This window comes from Phragmites australis, chromosome 9 (genome assembly GCF_958298935.1).
Source record: "Phragmites australis chromosome 9, lpPhrAust1.1, whole genome shotgun sequence".
Lineage (NCBI taxonomy): Eukaryota > Viridiplantae > Streptophyta > Magnoliopsida > Poales > Poaceae > Phragmites > Phragmites australis.
Window position 1 is genome coordinate 33,310,186 of NC_084929.1, and position 19,936 is coordinate 33,330,121.

A 19,936-nucleotide genomic window follows, 5' to 3' on the forward strand; every position below is an offset into this window, starting at 1 on the left:
TAGCAGAAACCTGCAGTTTCTTTATTGTAGGTGCCGCAATTGGTTACAAGATAACATAAAGCGTTCACAAACAAGGTAGATTTTGTTTGAGATGCCATCGCTTGAACTGCAGAACTACAAGATCACCATTCACAAACAAGCAAGGAACTTCCAGACATCTAACCGGTGAGAGGAGACCACACAAGAACATAACCACTCCAAAGCATTAGCCCCTACACTCTTATCTATGAACTTATGTTATGGTGCTTGCATATCACGAATCTCACATTTGCATACGTAGCTGAAGTACGGTGGAATTCGAGATTTCCAAAACAGGATCTCGTAGATCCCTCGCGGTTGAGCGCATCCCGCTAGCAGATCCAAATATGGTATCTCTGGAACCTCCTCCCCAAAGCCTCTTTGGTAAACGTCATATAGCATAAAATAGTTGTCAGGTTTCTGTTTCAATAGGCTCCAAGTGAATCGAGGATTATCCTTGGCGTCGATATCATCTGGGTATTCACCAATCAAGGAGACATTCTTTTGCATGTACTCTCTTAACCTTGTGAGAATCATGGACCAACTTCGAGTGTTGAAATTATCTCTTAACAGGACAGCACCAATGGTTGCAAACATGAAAGATCCTTGCATCAGATTTGCCATCTCCAAAGCTAAGGATGCCATCTTAGGATGCTACCCTGGATCATCACTTCCAAAGACGTGCGTCTTGAAGAAATACCAGTAGGCTTCTGTCGGCAAACATTTCAGCCTAAGAGCCTGTGTTGTCCCTAACCTCGCAATGTTCTCGGGTCGACTGGCGATGATCATTCTACTCCCCTGTGGCATGCTTCTTTCGGAAGAGTACAGCCTCTTCCATGCATCTTCATCCACATCCTCTAAGAGCTCAATGACGATCAACAACCTCTCTCCTGAGGCCCTATCATTCTGATGCTTGATCACACAGTTGTCTCTCAGATTGGCCATGGTCTCATCTTTAAGGTCATTCCGACTGTAAAACAAGATCATGGAGAAGTGGTTGCGCACCCTTTCATCGTCGCAAACATGCTCCACAAGAGTGCTCTTCCCGATATGCGCCGGGCCGACGATGGGAAGGACACCCAGTTTTGCTGCACCAGGAGGCTCGATCTGCAGCAAGAACTCAATGACTCTCTCCCTCTCCATATGGCGGCCAAACATGCATTTGTCCATAAACAGATGGGCACTGTAAGGTTGGCGGTACAAGGGAGGATAGTTCATCAAGAACACAACAAGCTCCTTCGTGTCACCGATCATGACTTCCAGGCTGCGAACCACCTGCTGCAACTCTCGCGAGCTTGCACCACAAAATGCCGCCGTGGTCTCTGAACCACCGGAGGGGAAGCGGACACGCTTCGCCGGGTTGAACCTGGACAGGGCGAACTTGCGGTGGCTCACCTCCTCCTCGTCATCGTCATCCTTGCGCCGGTCTCCTCCTCCGAGTGCGGCTCGGCACCTGACGGCGTCGAGGACGTAATTGCCCCGGAACGTCTCGTCTCTCAGGGCCTGGAGCTGCTGGAGCATAGCCCGGTTCGTGACGAGCCGCCGCTCGGCCTCCTCGACGATGGTGCCGCTCCTCAGCAGCAGGTTATGCAGCCGCTGCAGGTCCTCCTGCACGGTCGCCGTCGTCTGCTTCTCGCACTTGGCGAACAGGAAGGATAGGGACCTGCTCACGAGCTCGCTCATCACTGCGTTGGAGAGCATCTCCATTGCGAACACCACCCCCTCTGGGAGATTGTGCAGGAGCTCCGCAAGAGAAAGGGAGGGAGGAGCAACGCGTAATTAGTATTTTAGTGGCGCCAAGCTGCTAAATATTTCGTGTGTAGCGGTTGCTGACTCGATGAGTCATGCAGTTGAAAACCAGCCGAAGAAAATCAAGCCGCGTAGTTGATTTGAACGTTGAAGCTGACCAACCTGTATTTGTAGACAACATCGGATGCTACTCCTGCCACATTAAGGATGGCAGCAGATCGGATCGGATCGGGTAAGCGCCAGGTGAAGCGAGAATGTACCCGATCCAAAATCTGAGGTTTCAAATCTGACTTGGCACCAAAGTTTTTACCAGGCTTAAAACAACCCTGGTCACTAGCCCTGACGGAGATATGAGACCCATTAAGAGACTAAAACTCGACCACAGTACAAGCATACATTGGAATCGCCGATCGACAACTCGGAGTTAGAGGAGATGAATCACAGATCAACACTGCTGAAGGTGCGGGTGGGGACTGTGGGATCGAGCCCCCTGCCGGCGTCGCCCTCCGCGACGTGGACGGCGAAGGCGTAGTTGGCAATGACAGCGATGACGTAGGGCGCATGCGACGCGGTGGTGCAAAGGCAGCTAAGCTGCGGAGGGTGGCTGGTGCAGTGGTGCCCATGGCAGCGGGGCCCCTCGGGATCGGGCTAGGCTGCCGGGGTGGTGGAGAGTGAAAAGGAGAGGGGGAATAAGACTTTTGGGCTGTCTCGGGACCCGTGAAGCACCCACGAGTGGAGAATCTATTTTGACCTTAGACTTGGCTCGGGTTGGATCTCAACCCGATGGTCTCGCGAGGGCGTGAGTCCGACCTAATCTAGCTTGTTGCCACCCTTATGTCACAGTCGACTAGGTAGAATCATAGAAGCGATCCTTTTTATTTATTATTATGCCTATTGCATATCCACTGATTCGTATTAATCATGAAGCTGAACACATTCGATACAAAGTAAGAAAGAATATGCGGAATAAAGAACCAAATCATCTCGAAAAAGTTGAGTATATGCACCACAATAGCAAGAGGGGTTATTCCAGCCAACCATATGTCTTTCTTGTCATCTAAATCATACAGCTACATGTATTTTTCTTGGTATCTAAATCAATCATACAGCCAATGAGGAGAAATGCAAGTTCATATAGACTTGTGGACGCTAACTTATCTCAGCCGTTTATTTATCCTACTTAATATTCATCTATCTTTTGACTTTTCATCTATCATATTATTTTTTACCTATACCTCTTATACGAATCTCAAATAAACAATCTTGATAAGCCATATATATGTAAGGATTAGTGGAATTTTTTCTAACGCTAATAAACTACACTACATATGTAGTTTATGTAGCTACAGTAAGGATGCATTTGAGATTTGCCCAGCGAGACGTCGAATTCGCCTCGAACCGTAGCATCTCCAAATGTTAGGCAAAAATCCAAAATTAAATAATATACGTAAATATATTTATCAAAATAGACAATATGTTACCATATTTACAAATTTAGCATTCGTATTCAGCGTATCATTTACCGAAAATGGATTTTCAGTACACCGTACGCAGAAAAACCCATATTCGGTACATAGTGTACCGAATACGAGCTAAAGTGCCGTATTCGTCATACGGTGTACCAAATATGACAGTGTGCTGAATTAATGATAGCACACCATGTGCCGAATATGACATTGTAGCCTATATTTAGCACACCATTTATTGAATATGACTGGGTCCGCGGTTTTTCGACGTACGGTGTACCGAAATTCTATTTTCGGTAAATGATGTACCGAATACGAATGGTAAAATTTTAAATACAACAACATATTATATATTTCAGTAAATACACTCATGTATATTGTCTAATTATGGATTTTTGCCCAAACGTTATAGATCTCGTAGGGCTGGGTTCACCAATTCTACAACCATACCGCGTTATTCAACCTTAGATCATGTGGGTACGTGTTCACGCATGGACACAAGTTTTTTCTTCCTTTTGCCTGTTATCCTCTAGCACCAAATCCACCAGCAGCATAGTCCGGCACAAAAGGTCCTGTCAGCTCGGTCGCTAACCCTTTACGGCTTTTACCTTGTGGCGTACAAATTTGAAGATAAGACCGCGACGGCGACGACGACGGCGACGGCGACGACGTCGACGTGCCGCAAAGCAAAGGAGGATCTCATGTAGTTCACGCGTGCCCGCAGTAGTCGTTAACGCGGACGTACGCCAGGACCATCTTCACGTGACGCCTTACGGAGCGAGTAGTACTAGCTAGGCCATGCATCTCCTGTTGATGTACCTACATTTTGTATGTGTTTTGTATTTAAGTTATGATGTTGCTTACATTCCACGTAGATTTACATTTTAAGTTGGGGTGTTGCCTACATTGCTCATACATTTTCCATTTAAAGTTGTGGTGTTGCATACATTCCACATACGTTTGCTATTTAAAGTGGTGTTGCCTAAGCTCTCGTGATAATATTATAAAATTGGTGTAATCATGTTGTACCATCATAATTTAGGTACGAGACTATCTGACTCCTCCAAGGAGGATGTCCCCTTTTCAATACTAGGTGCTTGGTGTGATGGACCGTATGAACGATTAAGTACTAGTATGTTAAGAGATATAATCCTCGAAGGGTTAAAGAGCTATCCTATTTTACAATATGCATGGATACATGATATTCTAGTGGAGGCTATTGATGTCAGAGTATCTGTTCTATATAGTGTAAAAGTGTGAAATTTCACTCCTATGACTCTTAGATTATGAAGTTAATTTGCGGTCAGTTTAGTTAAATGGTTGTTTATTTGTATTATTAATTGACATGCATAGTGTTGAATTGCATTATTATTTTACCTTCCACGTGTTATGTTATGGTTAATGTCATATACCAATTTGCTGAGTGTGATTTATCATACTCACCCTTGCTTTCAACTGTTTTTTTTTGCAACATGTAAATACTGGACTAGGTGGGAAGGGGAGGGACTAGGCATAGCATGAACCTAGTTTAATATTTGTTTTTTCACTCATATGTAAAGTGTACAGGTTCTTGTAAAATATTTGTAATATAGATAACGAGAAAATGGTTGGAACCCACTTCTTATCTATGTTTAATTTTAGTTTATAAGTTAATTTGTATAATTGTATGGTGGTCATCGCGTCTAGACCTTATTTTGGTGACGTGACACCATGAGTCTTAACAGGTTGAGTGAAAGACCTACCCAAAGCATCAATCCGTGTGCTTTGAACTTTGAACGCTGTAGTCAACTAGCGATAAAGACATAATTAGATATTACGTCATTTTCAGTAGATATTTTAAAAATTTATCTTTTATAATATTATTATAATATCTTTTATCTTTTATCTAACAGCTATTATATTTTTTATCTTCTATTATTTTTTTTAATCTATATCTATTCTCTGTAAACAGAGATGAGAGAATTAGAAAATATAAGCTAGCTGTAGCACTGTAGCAGTGATGTTGAATTACTATAGCCGTGAATACGGCAGCTGCTGTAGACGCGACATTGATAGAGATCGGCATTTGCGGTAGCCGTTGGAGTCAGCCTTAGATCATGTACTACTCCTGTAACAGGCTACAAAATGATGAAAAGCGAGGTGTCGTTTTCAGCGGTCGATCGTACCTACCCACTGATTCGTGCTAATCTCATGAAAGGACTAAAGGAGATATTCGTTGCAGAGTAAGAATATACGGCAACCATGAACCAAATCATCTCGACAAAAAGTAAAAACCACAATGGCAAGATGGCTTGGCTGATTCCTGCCTACGGCCACGAAAATTCCAATAGATTATACGGATGCATGACCTATCAACAATAAGTTTAATTAAGGTGAGATTTATATTATATGATAGGTAAAAAAATTATAAAATAGATGAGAAAATTAATATATAAATGAGTATCAAGTGGAATGAATAGACGGCCGAGACAGACTATACGTGCGTAAAAACCTATGGAGTTATATTTCTCGCTGCCTACCCATACAATCTATCATGCATGTCTTGGTGTTTCTCATGCGTGCGAGCACCAAATGCACGTACCATTAGATATCGTTTGGTTGGTTGAACAAAATTGAATGGGACAGGATGATTTTGAACGGGATAGTCATATATGAGTTGACATAAGTAGATTGTTTGGTTAAATATATGGAATGATACGAGAATACGTTTTGTTGAATGTATAGGATAATAATAGAACGTCTTTAGTTGCTTCAAAGTCATACATTATATCTATATATAACTTAATTATTTTACAAAGTAATAATTTTATATTTGTTATTATCAACGATATGTGCTAATTAGTACTAATCATTACTAACTCCAGTTAATCATATATAAGTTAAGTTGCAAATAATCATCACTAAATATCCAAAATAATAATTAATTATGATTAATAATATCTAATTTAACTAATGTTTAACTTAAAAATCATTCATAACCACTAATAATCACTAATTACTATTAACTGTAAGTGATTATTAGAGTTGATAGAACATGTACAGGTTGTTCGACTGATTTTTATGCATAGGACTATTCAACATCTAGATATAATACTTTTGAAATTTGTACCATTTCATTTAGAATAGTTTGGTTCCATTCAATCAACTAAACGCGGGAACAAACCTCGTCATGGATAATCCCATCTAGGCTCGGACTCGTACACCTAGCTAACCAATCACATGCTTAGTAACGCATCAACAACGCAATCGCACGGAACAGATCCCCTCAGGCCGGTCTCTAGCTCGCTATCTCATTTTTCCTGATATTTGATGTACAAAAGTTGAAGATAAGGCGATGGCGGCGACAACGGCGACGGCGACCGCAACGTGCCGCAAAGGCCTGGCCCGGGTGGCACCGGCGGTGCGTTATACCCCGGGGAGCATTTCCTGCGATCGTGCCCCATGCGTACCTCGCATGTAACCTGCAGTTGTCACGCGACATGAGGACCATCATTTGCTCGGGCGTAATGTGTACGCTCGGAGGAATCCGCTTCCGGAGAGAACGCTGCGAGTGCGACGGGGTTGACGAGAAGCCTAGGGGCCGGGCCGGGCCGGCCGCGGGCGCGGGCGCGTCCTGTCCTTGCGGGCGAGGGCTCCACGGCGCGGCCGGCGTGGAGTGGAGGTGCGACCGCGCGAGCCCTCCAAGCACGCTAGAGGGCGACGCGCGAGAGGGCGTGCCGGGGGATAACAATGCGCTGAAAGTGGACTGGATGGGCAGGGAAAACTTCACTGCTACGGCCGTGTTGACCTGAGCAAATGCAGCTCGGCTCGCCTTGGTACGTTTGTGCTTCGTTTCCAGGTCAGTTTACGGAAGACGATGTGTGATAAGTTCATGGCATGGAAATCATGAGGTCCTGCCTGGCTAGAGCCTAAGAGCCCCAGCTTCCAGCCCTCAGATTGATTGGCAGTGATACACGGTCCGTGCAGTGAGCGTTGATTCCCTGATTCCATCCGTAGCATCCTTCGATCCAAAATTCGACCAAAGCCACCCCTCCCCCTGACTGACGTGTAGCGGGCATACATGCGTAGCACATGAAATATCCATTTACACCTGTCTAAAACAGTTAATACTACTTTATGAGCCAACTGATATTTTAGATAATAGAAATACACCTTCTGATATCTGCACCAACAAGACGTACAAAATGTATACAACTATTTTTTAAAAATAAACATTTAAATTCACATCTAAGAAGACTCGATGGTTTAGACGTACATTTACACGCTTAATCAACTAAGCTAGGCCCTGGTTCAAAGAGCCAAAGTGAGAAGGCTTATTGAGGGAGATAATAACACAAAATATTTCCACTTGGTGGCAAATGGAAAACACATAAAACAATGTATTTTTTGAGCTGGAACAAGAAGAAGGCACCATAATAGGAGACAATTAGCTTAAGAAATATATCATAAAATATTATAAATGTCTCTTTGGTTGACTGGAAGGGAATCACTTGTTGATTGAGTCGCTCAGGACGGATATTCTTCAAGTGAGTGAATAAGAAAATGACCTGTTGACATCACCTTTTGATGAAAAAGATGTTAAAAGATGCAATCTTCCAAATAGAACATAATAAGGCATCGGTCCGGATAGTTTCCCAGTAGAATTCTACCAAGAATTTTAGGAGGTGATCTAGGGAAATGTCATGGCCATGTTCTATGAATTTCATCAAGGTTGATTACCGCTTCATAGCTTAAATTTTGGGATTATCACACTTATACCAATGACAGATATGGCCTCCAAAATACAAGAATACCAAACAATATGTCTATGTAATGTCAGTTTTAAGATATTTACAAAGTTGGCACAAACAAATTGTAAGAGTGGCTGAAAATGTGGTACACCTTTAGATTCATGCACGGTCACAATATTATAGAAGGCGTTATAATTCTTCATGAGACCATTGCAGGCAACAAAAGTTTGAATGGACAGTTCATCAGGATGCCCAAAATGCTTATGGTAAGCAGTAAGCACCACCACCGACCAAATGATTTAAGATGAGTTTGGTTAGAGGATAAGGTTGGATGGGATATGACCATCCATGTTTTGTTGGATGGGGCAATCCAATTTCTTGTTTAGTAGTATGGATAGGATAATCCAATTTCTTTTTTAGTTGGACGGATAGAACTTGGATGAGGTTAACCAAAATTTTATGAGAGCTGCTTGTCATATTTAATTTTCCACCAAAATATAACCATGCGAGATCTTATTTTGTTGATTTAATTGCAATGAATACAATGGTACAATCGGATCGCAAATCAGATAAACGATTTAGGACATAATATCATTTAAAATATGATAACAAAAAATACATTTACTCTAACCAACCTGAATATACCATATCAGTAGGGATAAAACTTATTCAAAACACACCCTTAAACTCTGGTTTGGATGTCCATCTGCTATCCAAGAATATCCCTCCAATCAGACTCACTCTTAGACTCTGGTTTGAACAACTAGACCTGGTTGATGAAGCTGATTTCACAAAGAATCAACAACAACAAACAAGGACCTGGGTGCATTCGCAAAACAGAAAATGACAGAGATCACGAAAATTGGGCCTCGATGTTCATAGGATCATATAATTCCCCTGAAGTTGACGAACGGTTGAGGGCCATTGAAAGGAAGGTAGATGTTGTCGATGCTAAGGGTGGAGAAAAAGTTTACCACAACTCATCAGTCTAATAAGAGCAACATTTAACTAGTACGAAGGACTATCACGAGGCTTCAACAGATGTAGATGAAAGGATGTCACATAACTTGGAACACTCAGGGGTTAAAAACCTGGAAACCTACCGTTGAATAAATGCAGATGTCAAAATAAACCACGATCTGTCAGCCAAAACCCTTGGCTGATAAAACCAAGTGGGAGCTGTCAATAGATCAAGTTGATTGGGGTGATCCCAAGGGAAATTATCCAATAAAATAGTTGGACATAATAATGAGATCATTGATGAGATATCGGTGAATTGGGTCAATAAATGTGATGCTCAGAGTTACAACCTCCGTTCATCTTTACTTGAGACGTATTTTAAAATAAAAAAAAGTCTTCAAAAGTAGATTTTGATCTTTAATTTTTTACAATATATTATTAATTACTATAAAATTAACATCATATTAAAACACTTTGAAATACAAATTTTTTATACGACTTTTGTAAACTAAACATATATAATTTAACTAATTGTTGATCAAACCTTACAAAATTTTATTTTTTTCAAATAAAAATACGTCTTACAAACATGGACGGAGGGAGTATATAGGGAACCTGGTTTAGCTAAGTAATAATTGCGTTAAGTACCATCAGAACTTATGCCATAATATAACACAGCTCATGTCACCATTCATATGTTGATATCTACCAAAAGTAGGATGATGGTGCAAGCCAAGAGAAATAGTAAAGTGTCCCTGTGTTTTGATCATCCTTAACAAATACTAAAAAATTAAATCTTTTCAAATTTACAACAAATACAAACTTGGATTATTAAATTGGGCTAAAAGTAGCCCAAATTCACTTTAGATTTAAATTCTATAATTTGGAAACATGCACGAAGTGAACCATGCTACATTCGAGGTTGATCTGGGTTTTTATTGAATTGTTTGTGTGCTTGTTCAAATTTGAATTGCATTCAAATTTGAACCCTTTCAAATCTCCGAAATTCCTAAATCATTTCTAAATGCAGAACTCCATCTGGGCCGAATCCTTTTCCTTCCCTCTTTACAGCTCAACCCAGCCCAATTTAAAATCCCTCTCCTTTTTCGTTTTTTCTTAATTTTCAGTGTGGGACAAAACCCTCTCCCCTCTCTCTTCCAGTCCAGCTATGGCCCAACCATCTCTCTCCTCCCCGCGCACCCGAGGCCCAGCCCAACCTAATTCCCCTCCTCTCTCTTTGTACTGTTGACTCAATATTACACTCAAATTTTTTATTTTTATATTTCAAAAACTAAAAAATTGAATTTTTTTAGAGCTAGGTCATAGTATCCTCTACGCCACCAATTTTTTTTTAGAATTTTCTATGACTATTTCGATATTGTTTTAAATTTTGAGAACAATGGAACGTATTATTATTTTTTATTTTGAAACTGTCGCCTAATAGAATAGTTTTGCAAAAAATTTCAAACGGATGTCTATTTTTTAATTTTTTAATTTTTGAAATATAAAAATAAAAAATTCTATCGCACTCCAATGAAGCCGCCTACCCTCTCTGGCCCAACTCAGCCACCATGGTCCGCTACCCTCAGACCGCCACCACTGCTCCGCTCAGCCAAAACGGTCGAATGGCCTGATCCGCGTCAGGCCCACGACCAATAAGGTTGTCCCCTTCCTCGCGTCGCGCCATGTCGCTCTGCTCCTCCCTCCTGGTTTCCTTCTCCTCTATCCCGTCTCTGCCACCGCGGACGTCACCATGACGTAGGCCGCGCCGAGCTATCATGTACACCCTCGAAAACTGTGTCACCCCATCCCATCCCATTGACCGCGAGTGGGATGGCTTCCATCCCAAGAAACCAGTGACGGACCCAGGATTCGCAAAATGAGTATTCAAACTTTTTTTAAAAAAATATGTTTAACAGAAAATGCCATAAATTCACAATAGCATAACTGAAGTACACAAAATGTTCATGGTAGCGACATATTAGCTAATTTAGAGAAATTACAAAATAATTAAGAAAACTACAATTCAACTCGGCGTTTCTTTTATGGCTTGAAAGCGCTTGATGATATCATTATCCTTGACTTGCACAAAAAAAGTCACGCTCTAGAAACGTAACTAGGCAATCATTCAAAAGTTGGCTCTCATCCGATTTCTTAGCTTATTCTTCACATAATTCATTGAAGAAAATACTCTCTCAACACTAATTATTGTTACTGGAAGAATCAACACCAATTTGAGAAGCTTGCACATGATTCCATAATGCGTGTTCAGCTACTGAAAGAATCAGCACCAATTTGAGAAGCTTGTACACGATCCCGTAATGCATGTTCTTCTTTGTTTCAACAAGCATAATGGAAAGCTCAGTAAGATTTTTCACTTTTCTAAATCTTTCATCTCTATGCAAATCAGTAATGAAGTGTGTAAGTTGAAAGGGGAGATGCATCAACTCTGTGCTTGAGAAATCTTTAGGATAGAATTAAGCAAGTTTAATCAAGTTGTCCTTATCATAAGCAGCAAATGAATTAGCCAGATTGAATGATTGAAAGTGCATCTAGACCCCCTAAGTGGGGTTTGGATTATTGATGATAAAATGATTAAGGATCTAATATGCTTATCTAAGTTATGAACATGTCTTAGTCTAAATTGAGAAGACATATGACGATTGACGCCCTTCGAAAAGAAAAGAGAAGCAACGAGGAGTACTCAATAGGATTTAATTTTCTCTATTTTTTTTGAAATTGAGTCTAGGATAGCCGCTCTATTAAGAGGGTTGCATTTGATTGCTTGTTTAGTATCTCAATGCTCAAGATATCCTTTAGAACTAATAGTTGAGAGACACACTTACCCACGGACACCGGGAAAAATAGGCAAAATGTACTGAGTCCGGAGTCTCCGAGGGAAACTCCGGCAAGGGTGGCTCGATTAATATTTATTCTTTTGTTAAAAAGGACCGGAGTCTCCGGTGTTCACCGGATACTCCGGTATCTGGAGAAGCCGGAAGGTCCAGCAAGTCTCCGAACTTTGTCTGAGTGGTAGCCCTGTAACGACCGGAGACTCCGGTAACTTAACAGAACCGTAACAGCTAGTTCTGACACAGTTCTGTGACCGTTCTGACACCGTTTTGGAATTGAGACCGGATACTCCGGGTTAGGTCTATCAGAACAGTAACGACTAGTTTTTGAGAGAGGGCTATATATACTTCCACACCTCATGGCATTAAAGGCTTGCTGTTGCTGCTGAACTCTACACTCCTAGAGCATTCCAAGAGCATTAAAAATCCCTCCAACCATCTCTAGTGCTAAATTTTGCGAAAATTTAGTGAGTTTGGGTTTGGAGTGAGATTAAGGCACTTGAGCATTGAGTTCTTCATCGAGCATTCGCTGTGATCATTTCTCCTGGAGCTTTGTGCTTCTAGACGGCAAGGCGTTACCCGTAGAGCACCCAATCTTTGTGGAGTGCTATGGGAAGTTTGTAATCGACTTCAAATTGAGTAAGGAAATTCTAGCTTGATCTTTGTGGTCGCTAGAAGAGGATAGGGTTGAAAAAGACCCGGCTCTTTGTGAGCTCCTCAATGGAGATGTAGGTGCTTCTTTGTGAGGTGATCAAACTCCAGGACAATCCGTTGTGTTCTCATTTGTGCAATTTACTTAATTGTGTAGCTTTGAGAATTTACATATAAATTGTCTTAATGATCATCTTGCTAGTATTTATTATTGTTTAAGCTTTGTGATATCTAGTGGACTTAGGATCAGCTTTAGATTCTAGCAGCTCGCGTTAATTCTTAGTTATTCTTGAAATCCTATATAGACCAGAGACTTCGGACTAGACCGGATACTCCGGACTGACCGAAGTATCCAACCTTCACCGGAGTATCCAGCAGCTTTTAATCCGCTGTTTAGTTTTAATTTTCAGAAAAGCCTATTCACCCCCCTCTAGGCACTTTCAATTGGTATCAGAGCCTAACCTCCTACAAGGCTTCACCGCTTAGAGGAAATCATTATGTCGACATCCGGAAGTCCGAGGGGTTTAAAAGATGATCCGTCGAAGAATGATGATGGTAATGGTAAAGGAAAGGGAAGTGAAGTTCCTTTCAATTATGATCGTTTAAATTATTCGAGTAACTATATCTCCGTGCCTTCCGGACGTGCACCATTCTTCGATGGTACACATTATGCCGCTTGGAGGCACAAAATAAAAATACATTTAATCTCTCTTCATCCTAGTATTTGGAAGATTGTTTGCACAGGCTTTGACTTGCCGGATGAAGATCAAGAGCTCACGTCAAGTGAAGAACAAAATATGTACCGCAATGCTCAAACCACAAGTGTATTGCTTAGTGCCTTGAGTCCGAAAGAATTCAATAAAGTGGATAGACTCGAAGAAGCCAAGCAAATTTGGGATACTCTCCAAGTTGCTCATGAAGGGACAACAAGCGTGAGAGAATCCAAGATAGAGCTACTTGAGGGCAAGCTAGGAAGATTTGTGATGGAAGATCATGAAACTCCTCAAGCTATGTATGATCGAATGATGGTGCTTGTGAACAAGTTAAGAGGACTCGGGAGTGAAGACATTGATGATCACAAAGTGGTGAAGAGATTGCTTAGAGTATTTGCTCCTAGAAACCCCACTTTGGTGACACTCCTTCGAGAGAGAAGAGACTACAAAAGGCTTACACCAAGCGATGTACTTGGAAGAATACTTGCTCATGAGCTCATGGAAGAAGAAGCAAATGAAGTGAAGATTCATGCCAAACAAAACTCAACCTTCAAGAACAAGGAGGTTGCATTCAAGGCAAGCAAAAGCAAGCAAACTCAAGAATCAAGTACAAGTGAAGAGGAAAGCTCCGAAGATGAAGAAATGGCTTTCTTTGTGAAAAGATTTAAGAAGTTCATGAGAAAGGGAGGATACTCCAAATACAAGAGAGACATACCCAAGAAGAGAACATCAAAAAGGGCATGCTATGAATGTGGCGAGTTGGTCACTTCATAGCTGATTGTCCAAACAAGAAGAAAGGAAAGGACAAGAAAGACAATAAGATCAAGCCATACAAGAAGGACAAAAACAAGATATACAACAAGAAGTATTCGGGTCAAGCACATATTGGAGAAGAGTGGGATTCAAATTCTGACTCCGACTCCAATGATGAAGGAGTCGCTACCATTGCCATCCACAAGCCAACACCAAGAAAATCACTCTTAATGAGTGATGATGATGACGACTCCCCAAAGTGCTTCATGGCTAAAAGCCGCAAGGTAAAATCTCAATCCAAGCTCCTAGATAGCGATAGTGAATATGATAGTGATTGTGATAGCTTGTTTAAAGGTTTGAATAAAAATGTCATGGCTAAAATAAAAGAGCTAATGGATACAATAAATAGTTATGAGGAGACCCTCGAGAGACAAGAGGACTTGCTCATCCTTGAAAAGGAGAGAAACCTCAAACTCGAGGAGCTCTTTGCTAAAGAGAAGGAGAAAGTTGAGAAATTGTCTAATGACTATGATTTGGCCAATTCCTCAATAGCCGACCTTAAGAGTAACAATTTCTTGCAAGAGAAATTATCTTGCTTGGATAAAAATTATAAAACTCTTGAAATACAAATTGATACCCTTAAGAAAGGCTCGTCCAACTCTAATGAAGCTAACGTACTATCTAGTGCATCTACTAGCAATGGATACTCTCGTTGTTTCAATTTTGATATAAATGCTTGTACGACTAATGTTGAATCCTTGCAAGCATTACAAAAGGAGAATGAGAGGCTAAATGACTTGGTCAAATATGGATGCATCAAAACCTATAAATCAAAATATGCAATTTACATGACCATCCAAGCCAAGGATAACAAGCTAAAGAGAGGTCTTGGATTTGACCAATACACGAGCAAACCAAATGGTCATGTGATATTGAATGGAGTGGAATGCCTCAAGTTTGTCAAAGGAGGCAAGCAAGTTGATCACACGGTTCAAGCAAAGCAACCAAAGGCTCATGCTCCTCAATGCTCATTCTATGCTTCATATATGCTCAAGAGAGACCACCGTGGTAAAGTTGTTGCTCTCTATGTTGGTCTCCGCACAAGAGATAGAATTGTTAAAAGGAATGTGTGGGTACCAAAATTGCTTGTGACTAACGCTAAAGGACCCAAACAAATTTGGGTACCTAAAATAAAGACATAACTTTATTTTGTAGGCATACTCCTCCGGAGGATCAAGTTGGGTCATTGATAGTGGATGTACAAATCACATGACCGGAGAAAAGAGTATGTTTTCCTTTGTTGAAGAAAATGGAGGACCTCATGAAAACATCATTTTTGGCGATAATGGAAAAGGAGAGGTAATAGGCCTAGGTAAAATCGCCATCTCCAATGATCATTCTATTTCAAATGTCTTGTTAGTCAAATCTCTTAATTATAATTTATTATCCGTGTCTCAATTATGTGAGATATGTTATAATTGTCTTTTTACTAATGAGGGTGTGATTGTCTCTAGAAGGGAAGACGTCTCAATAGCTTTCACCGGTAAGTTGAAGGGTAAACTTTATCTTGTTGATTTTTCAATGGATGAAGTGAAGCCTAAAACTTGCTTGATGGCTAAGTCTAGCATGGGTTGGCTTTGGCATCGCCGACTAGCTCATGTTGGCATGAGGAATTTGTCTAAACTTCAAAAAGGCGAACACATCCTAGGACTAACAAATATTTCCTTTGAGAAAAATAGAATTTGTAGTGCTTGTCAAGCAGGAAAACAAGTTGGAGCATCTCATCCCGTCAAAAATGTGATGACAACTACAAGACCATTGGAACTCCTCCACATGGACTTATTTGGGCCGATTGCCTACATAAGTATTGGAGGTAACAAATACGGTTTTGTTATTGTTGATGACTTTTCACATTTCACTTGGGTATTCTTCTTGCATGACAAAAGCGAAACACAAGTTATTTTCAAAAAGTTTGTAAGAAGAGCCCAAAATGAGTTCGAAGTGAAGATAAAAAGAGTGAGAAGCGACAACGGAAGCGAGTTCAAGAATATACAAGTTGAGGAGTTTCTTGATGGAGAGGGAATCAAGCATGAATTCTCGGCTCCTTACTCCCCTCAACAAAATGGTGTGGTCGAGAGGAAAAATAGGACTCTAATTGAGTCCGCAAGAACAATGCTTGATGAATACAAGGTATCGGATCAATTTTGGGCGGAAGCAATCAACACCGCATGCCATGCCATCAACCGGTTGTATCTACACAAGATATTGAACAAGACCGCATATGAGCTTCTAGCCGGTAACAAACCAAATGTTTCCTACTTTAAAGTTTTTGGTAGCAAATGCTTTATTTTAAATAAGAAGACAAGAAGTTCTAAATTTGCTCCAAAAGTAGATGAAGGTTTTATGCTTGGTTATGGATCAAATGCCTACGCCTACCGTATTTTCAACAAAACCACCGGTTGCGTTGAAATTGCGAGAGACGTGACATTTGATGAATCTAATGGCTCCCAAGTGGAGCAAGTTGATCCTAATATTCTAGGTGATGAAGAAATACCAAACGAAGCAATCAAGAAAATGACAATTGGTGAAATCAAGCCTTTAGAGCAACAAAAGCTACAAGCGACTCAAAATGATCAAGATCAACCATCTTCATCAATGCAAGGGGAACCATCGACGTCAACTCAAGATCAAGGCGATAAACAACCACAAGACCAAAATCAAGTCTATGAAGACCCAAATAACTTTTTGGATGATGAAGTGGGAGATATTCAACATCAATCTCAAGTACCACACCCACGCGTTCATCAAGGCATCCAAAGAGATCACCCCGTGGATAACATACTTGGTGATATACAAAAGGGGGTAACCACTCATTCAAGAATTACAAATTTCTGTGAATTTTACTCTTTTGTTTCCTCTTTGGAGCCTTTGAAGGTAGAAGAAGCTCTTGATGATCCGGATTGGGTGATGGCCACGCAAGAAGAATTGAACAATTTCAAAAGGAATGAAGTTTGGTCCTTGGTGGAAAGACCAAAACAAAATGTGATTGGCACAAAATGGATCTTCCGCAACAAACAAGATGAAAATGGGATAGTAACAAGGAACAAGGCACGATTGGTTGCTCAAGGGTTCACTCAAATTGAAGGTTTGGATTTTGGTGAGACTTATGCTCCCGTAGCTAGGCTTGAGTCAATTCGTATATTATTAGCCTATGCTACTCACCATGATTTCAAGCTATATCAAATGGATATGAATAGTGCATTTCTCAATGGACCAATCTCTGAATTGGTGTATGTGGAGCAACCGCTCGGCTTTGAAGATCCCAAGCACCCCTCACATGTTTACAAACTCCATAAGGCGCTCTATGGGCTAAAGCAAGCCCCAAGAGCATGGTATGAATGCCTTAGGAACTTTCTTGTCAAAAAGGGCTTTGAAATAGGCAAAGCCGACTCTACTCTCTTTACTAAGAATGTTGATAATGATTTATTTATTTACCAAATATATGTCGATGCCATTATATTTGGTTCTACTAATAAATAATTTTGTGAAGATTTTAGTAGGATCATGACAAGAAGATTTGAGATGTCAATGATGGAGGAATTAAAGTTCTTTCTCGGATTTCAAATCAAACAACTCGAGGAAGGAACCTTTATTTGCCAAACAAAGTATATCAAAGACATGCTCAAGAAGTTTGACATGGAGAATGCCAAACCTATCAAGACACCCATTGTCGGAGGATGAACTCCTCGAGCGGGGATCCTGTGGGACCCCCTTTTGAGATTCGGCGGGGGGGATGATTCTGAATCTACCTCGTACGTGAATTAATGAGAGTAAATGAGATGCAGGCGGGATGGATGTTCGGATGTTAGAGGAAATAAATGCCCAGGGGATTTTAGACAGGTTCGGGCCGCACGGAGCGTAATACCCTACTCCAGTGTGTATGCTATTAATGCTCTGAGAATGTCTCTCTGCGGATCTCTTGTGTTACAAGTATTTCTGTCTAAGTCTAGAGCTTCATGTATCTCTTGCGTTAGCTTTTCTTGATCTTCTCCAGCTCGACCGACTTCAAGGCTTCCGTAAGACTTGGTCTTGTCAATCTCCCTCCTTTTCTCGTCGGGATGCACCCCCACCTTTTATACCATGGGGGGGGGGGTTGGCGTGCCCAGAAAGGAGGGCGCGAGTCCCGAGGTGCCATAAATGGAAAGCAACCATCATGGGTTGCAGCTTGATGTTACGGGGTGGTTGAAAATGCGCCCCTGTCCGGTCGTATCGCCCGTTACGCATGGCTTTAGCCGTCCGCAGGAGGGGGGGCCCATCGGGTAGTCGCCGAACCACCCCGCGTGCCCGTTCGGTCAGAGCGCGCCTGACACAGTAGGGGGGCAGGCGATAAACCTCGAGCCTAGCGACGATATCTCCAGACCGCGCCGGATGACGCGCGATGGGACCCGTCGCATTAAATGCCCCCATGCCCCCCTGACGGGAGTTGGCAGGGATTGACAACAGGCGTAGGGGGAGTGGTTGGAAGTGAAAGGCCGCGCTCCCTCTTAAATGCAGCATCGGATCTCTCACCAATTGACACCTGACCGTTGAGCCCTTGCAGGGTCCACCGGCATGGGGCTTCTCAAGTCCTCGGGGAACTCTGGGCGCTCGGGGACTGCTGTTCATAGCCCCGAGCACCCTCTCCTGGATATGTCTCTTCTTGGTCCTCGGGGAACTCGGGTACTCGGGGACCTCTGTTCATGGCATCGAGCGCCCTCTCCCGGAACTGCCTGCTCGGGTCCTCGGGGAACTCAGGTACTCGGGGACCACTGTTCATGGCTCCGAGCACCCTCTCCAGGAACTGTGTCTGCTCAGGTCCTCGGGGAACTTGGGTACTCGGGGACCACTGTTCATGACCCCAAGCACCCTCTCCTGAAACTTGGTCTTCTCGGACCTCGGGGAAAAAATCCCCGAGGGAGGACGCCATGTGGCACTTTGCTGTCCTGGCCTCGGGACTCGGGGACCCCCGGTTCCCATGTCACCGACAGTAGTCCCCGGGCCCATTGGCAGGCGATGGCCCAGAGACTGCGGATGGGGCACTTATTTCTTCAAGGCCGATCCCAGCATCGATGGCACGTGGCCTGTTCTCAGGCACTAGAATCTTGCTGTCTTCGTAGTCTCTCCGGCCCAGGCTTTTGGTACGGCCCAGGCGGGGAACTGAAAGGACGCGTGTCCTTCCGACTTCTGAGGAGAGTGATAACGAGGCAGGAGGCGCGCGTAGCAATCGCGCGGATTGAGGGTAGTGCGCCTGGCAACCGCGCGGATCGAGGGAGATGCGCCTGGCAACTGCGCCGTTTGAAATCCCCATGACATAAAAGGGAGAGGGGGAACGAACCGTTGCCCCCCACGCCATTCTCGTGATCTCCATCTTCTATCTTCTTCTTCTCCCTTGCGCACCGGGAGCTCTCGTCCTCTTCAGCCCGCAGCGCCCCTTTTCATCTCAACCCCCCCAACACACTCCCCACCCCCAAAAATGCCGACGGCAGGAAGCAGCCGCCGGGACACGTCGAGCTCCAACAGCGTCCTGCCGAAGTCCCGCATTGTGAACGAGGAGGGGGCGGAGAAGGTCCGCAAGCTGATGCTGCCCGCTGGCCAGCGGGAGGCGTCGGTGGTGACACCGGCGAACTTTCCGCCCTCTAGTGCCGCCATTTTCGACGTTCTTCCTCCAGGTGTTGGACACATTCGGCATCCAGCTGGCCCACCTGAGTCCGAACTCGGTGGTGATCCCGGCGATCTTCACGCACTTCTGTGAGATGTTCGTGGGAGTGCCGCCGTCGGTCATGCTCTTCCAGCACTTTTTCGTCCTTCGAGCGGCCGAGAAGAAGAAGGGGTCCGCCGAGGTGGAGGTTGTCGGCTGCTGTAATTTTCGCCTGCGGGAGGGGCTCGGTGAACTCTACATCCTGCAAGTGCTACGCGGCAAATGGGAGGACTGGCGCCGGGACTGGGTCTACGTCGACGTCAGTTCCCATGACCGCCTCACGCTGCCCCAAACGCCGGCGGAACCC

The 19,936-nt window shown here is 43.0% G+C and overlaps 1 protein-coding gene across 1 annotated transcript; it reads right to left on the reverse strand.

Moving 5' to 3' along the window:
- Positions 1-2,144, reverse strand: LOC133929290 (disease resistance protein RGA2-like). The gene is made up of 2 exons (XM_062375989.1): positions 1,930-2,144; positions 1-1,742 (listed from the first exon to the last, which is right to left on the reverse strand). Exons 1-2 carry the CDS (start codon positions 1,946-1,948, stop codon positions 673-675), a joined length of 1,089 nt encoding a protein of 362 aa, XP_062231973.1. The 5' UTR covers positions 1,949-2,144; the 3' UTR covers positions 1-672.
- Positions 2,145-19,936: the final 17,792 nt, after the last annotated feature.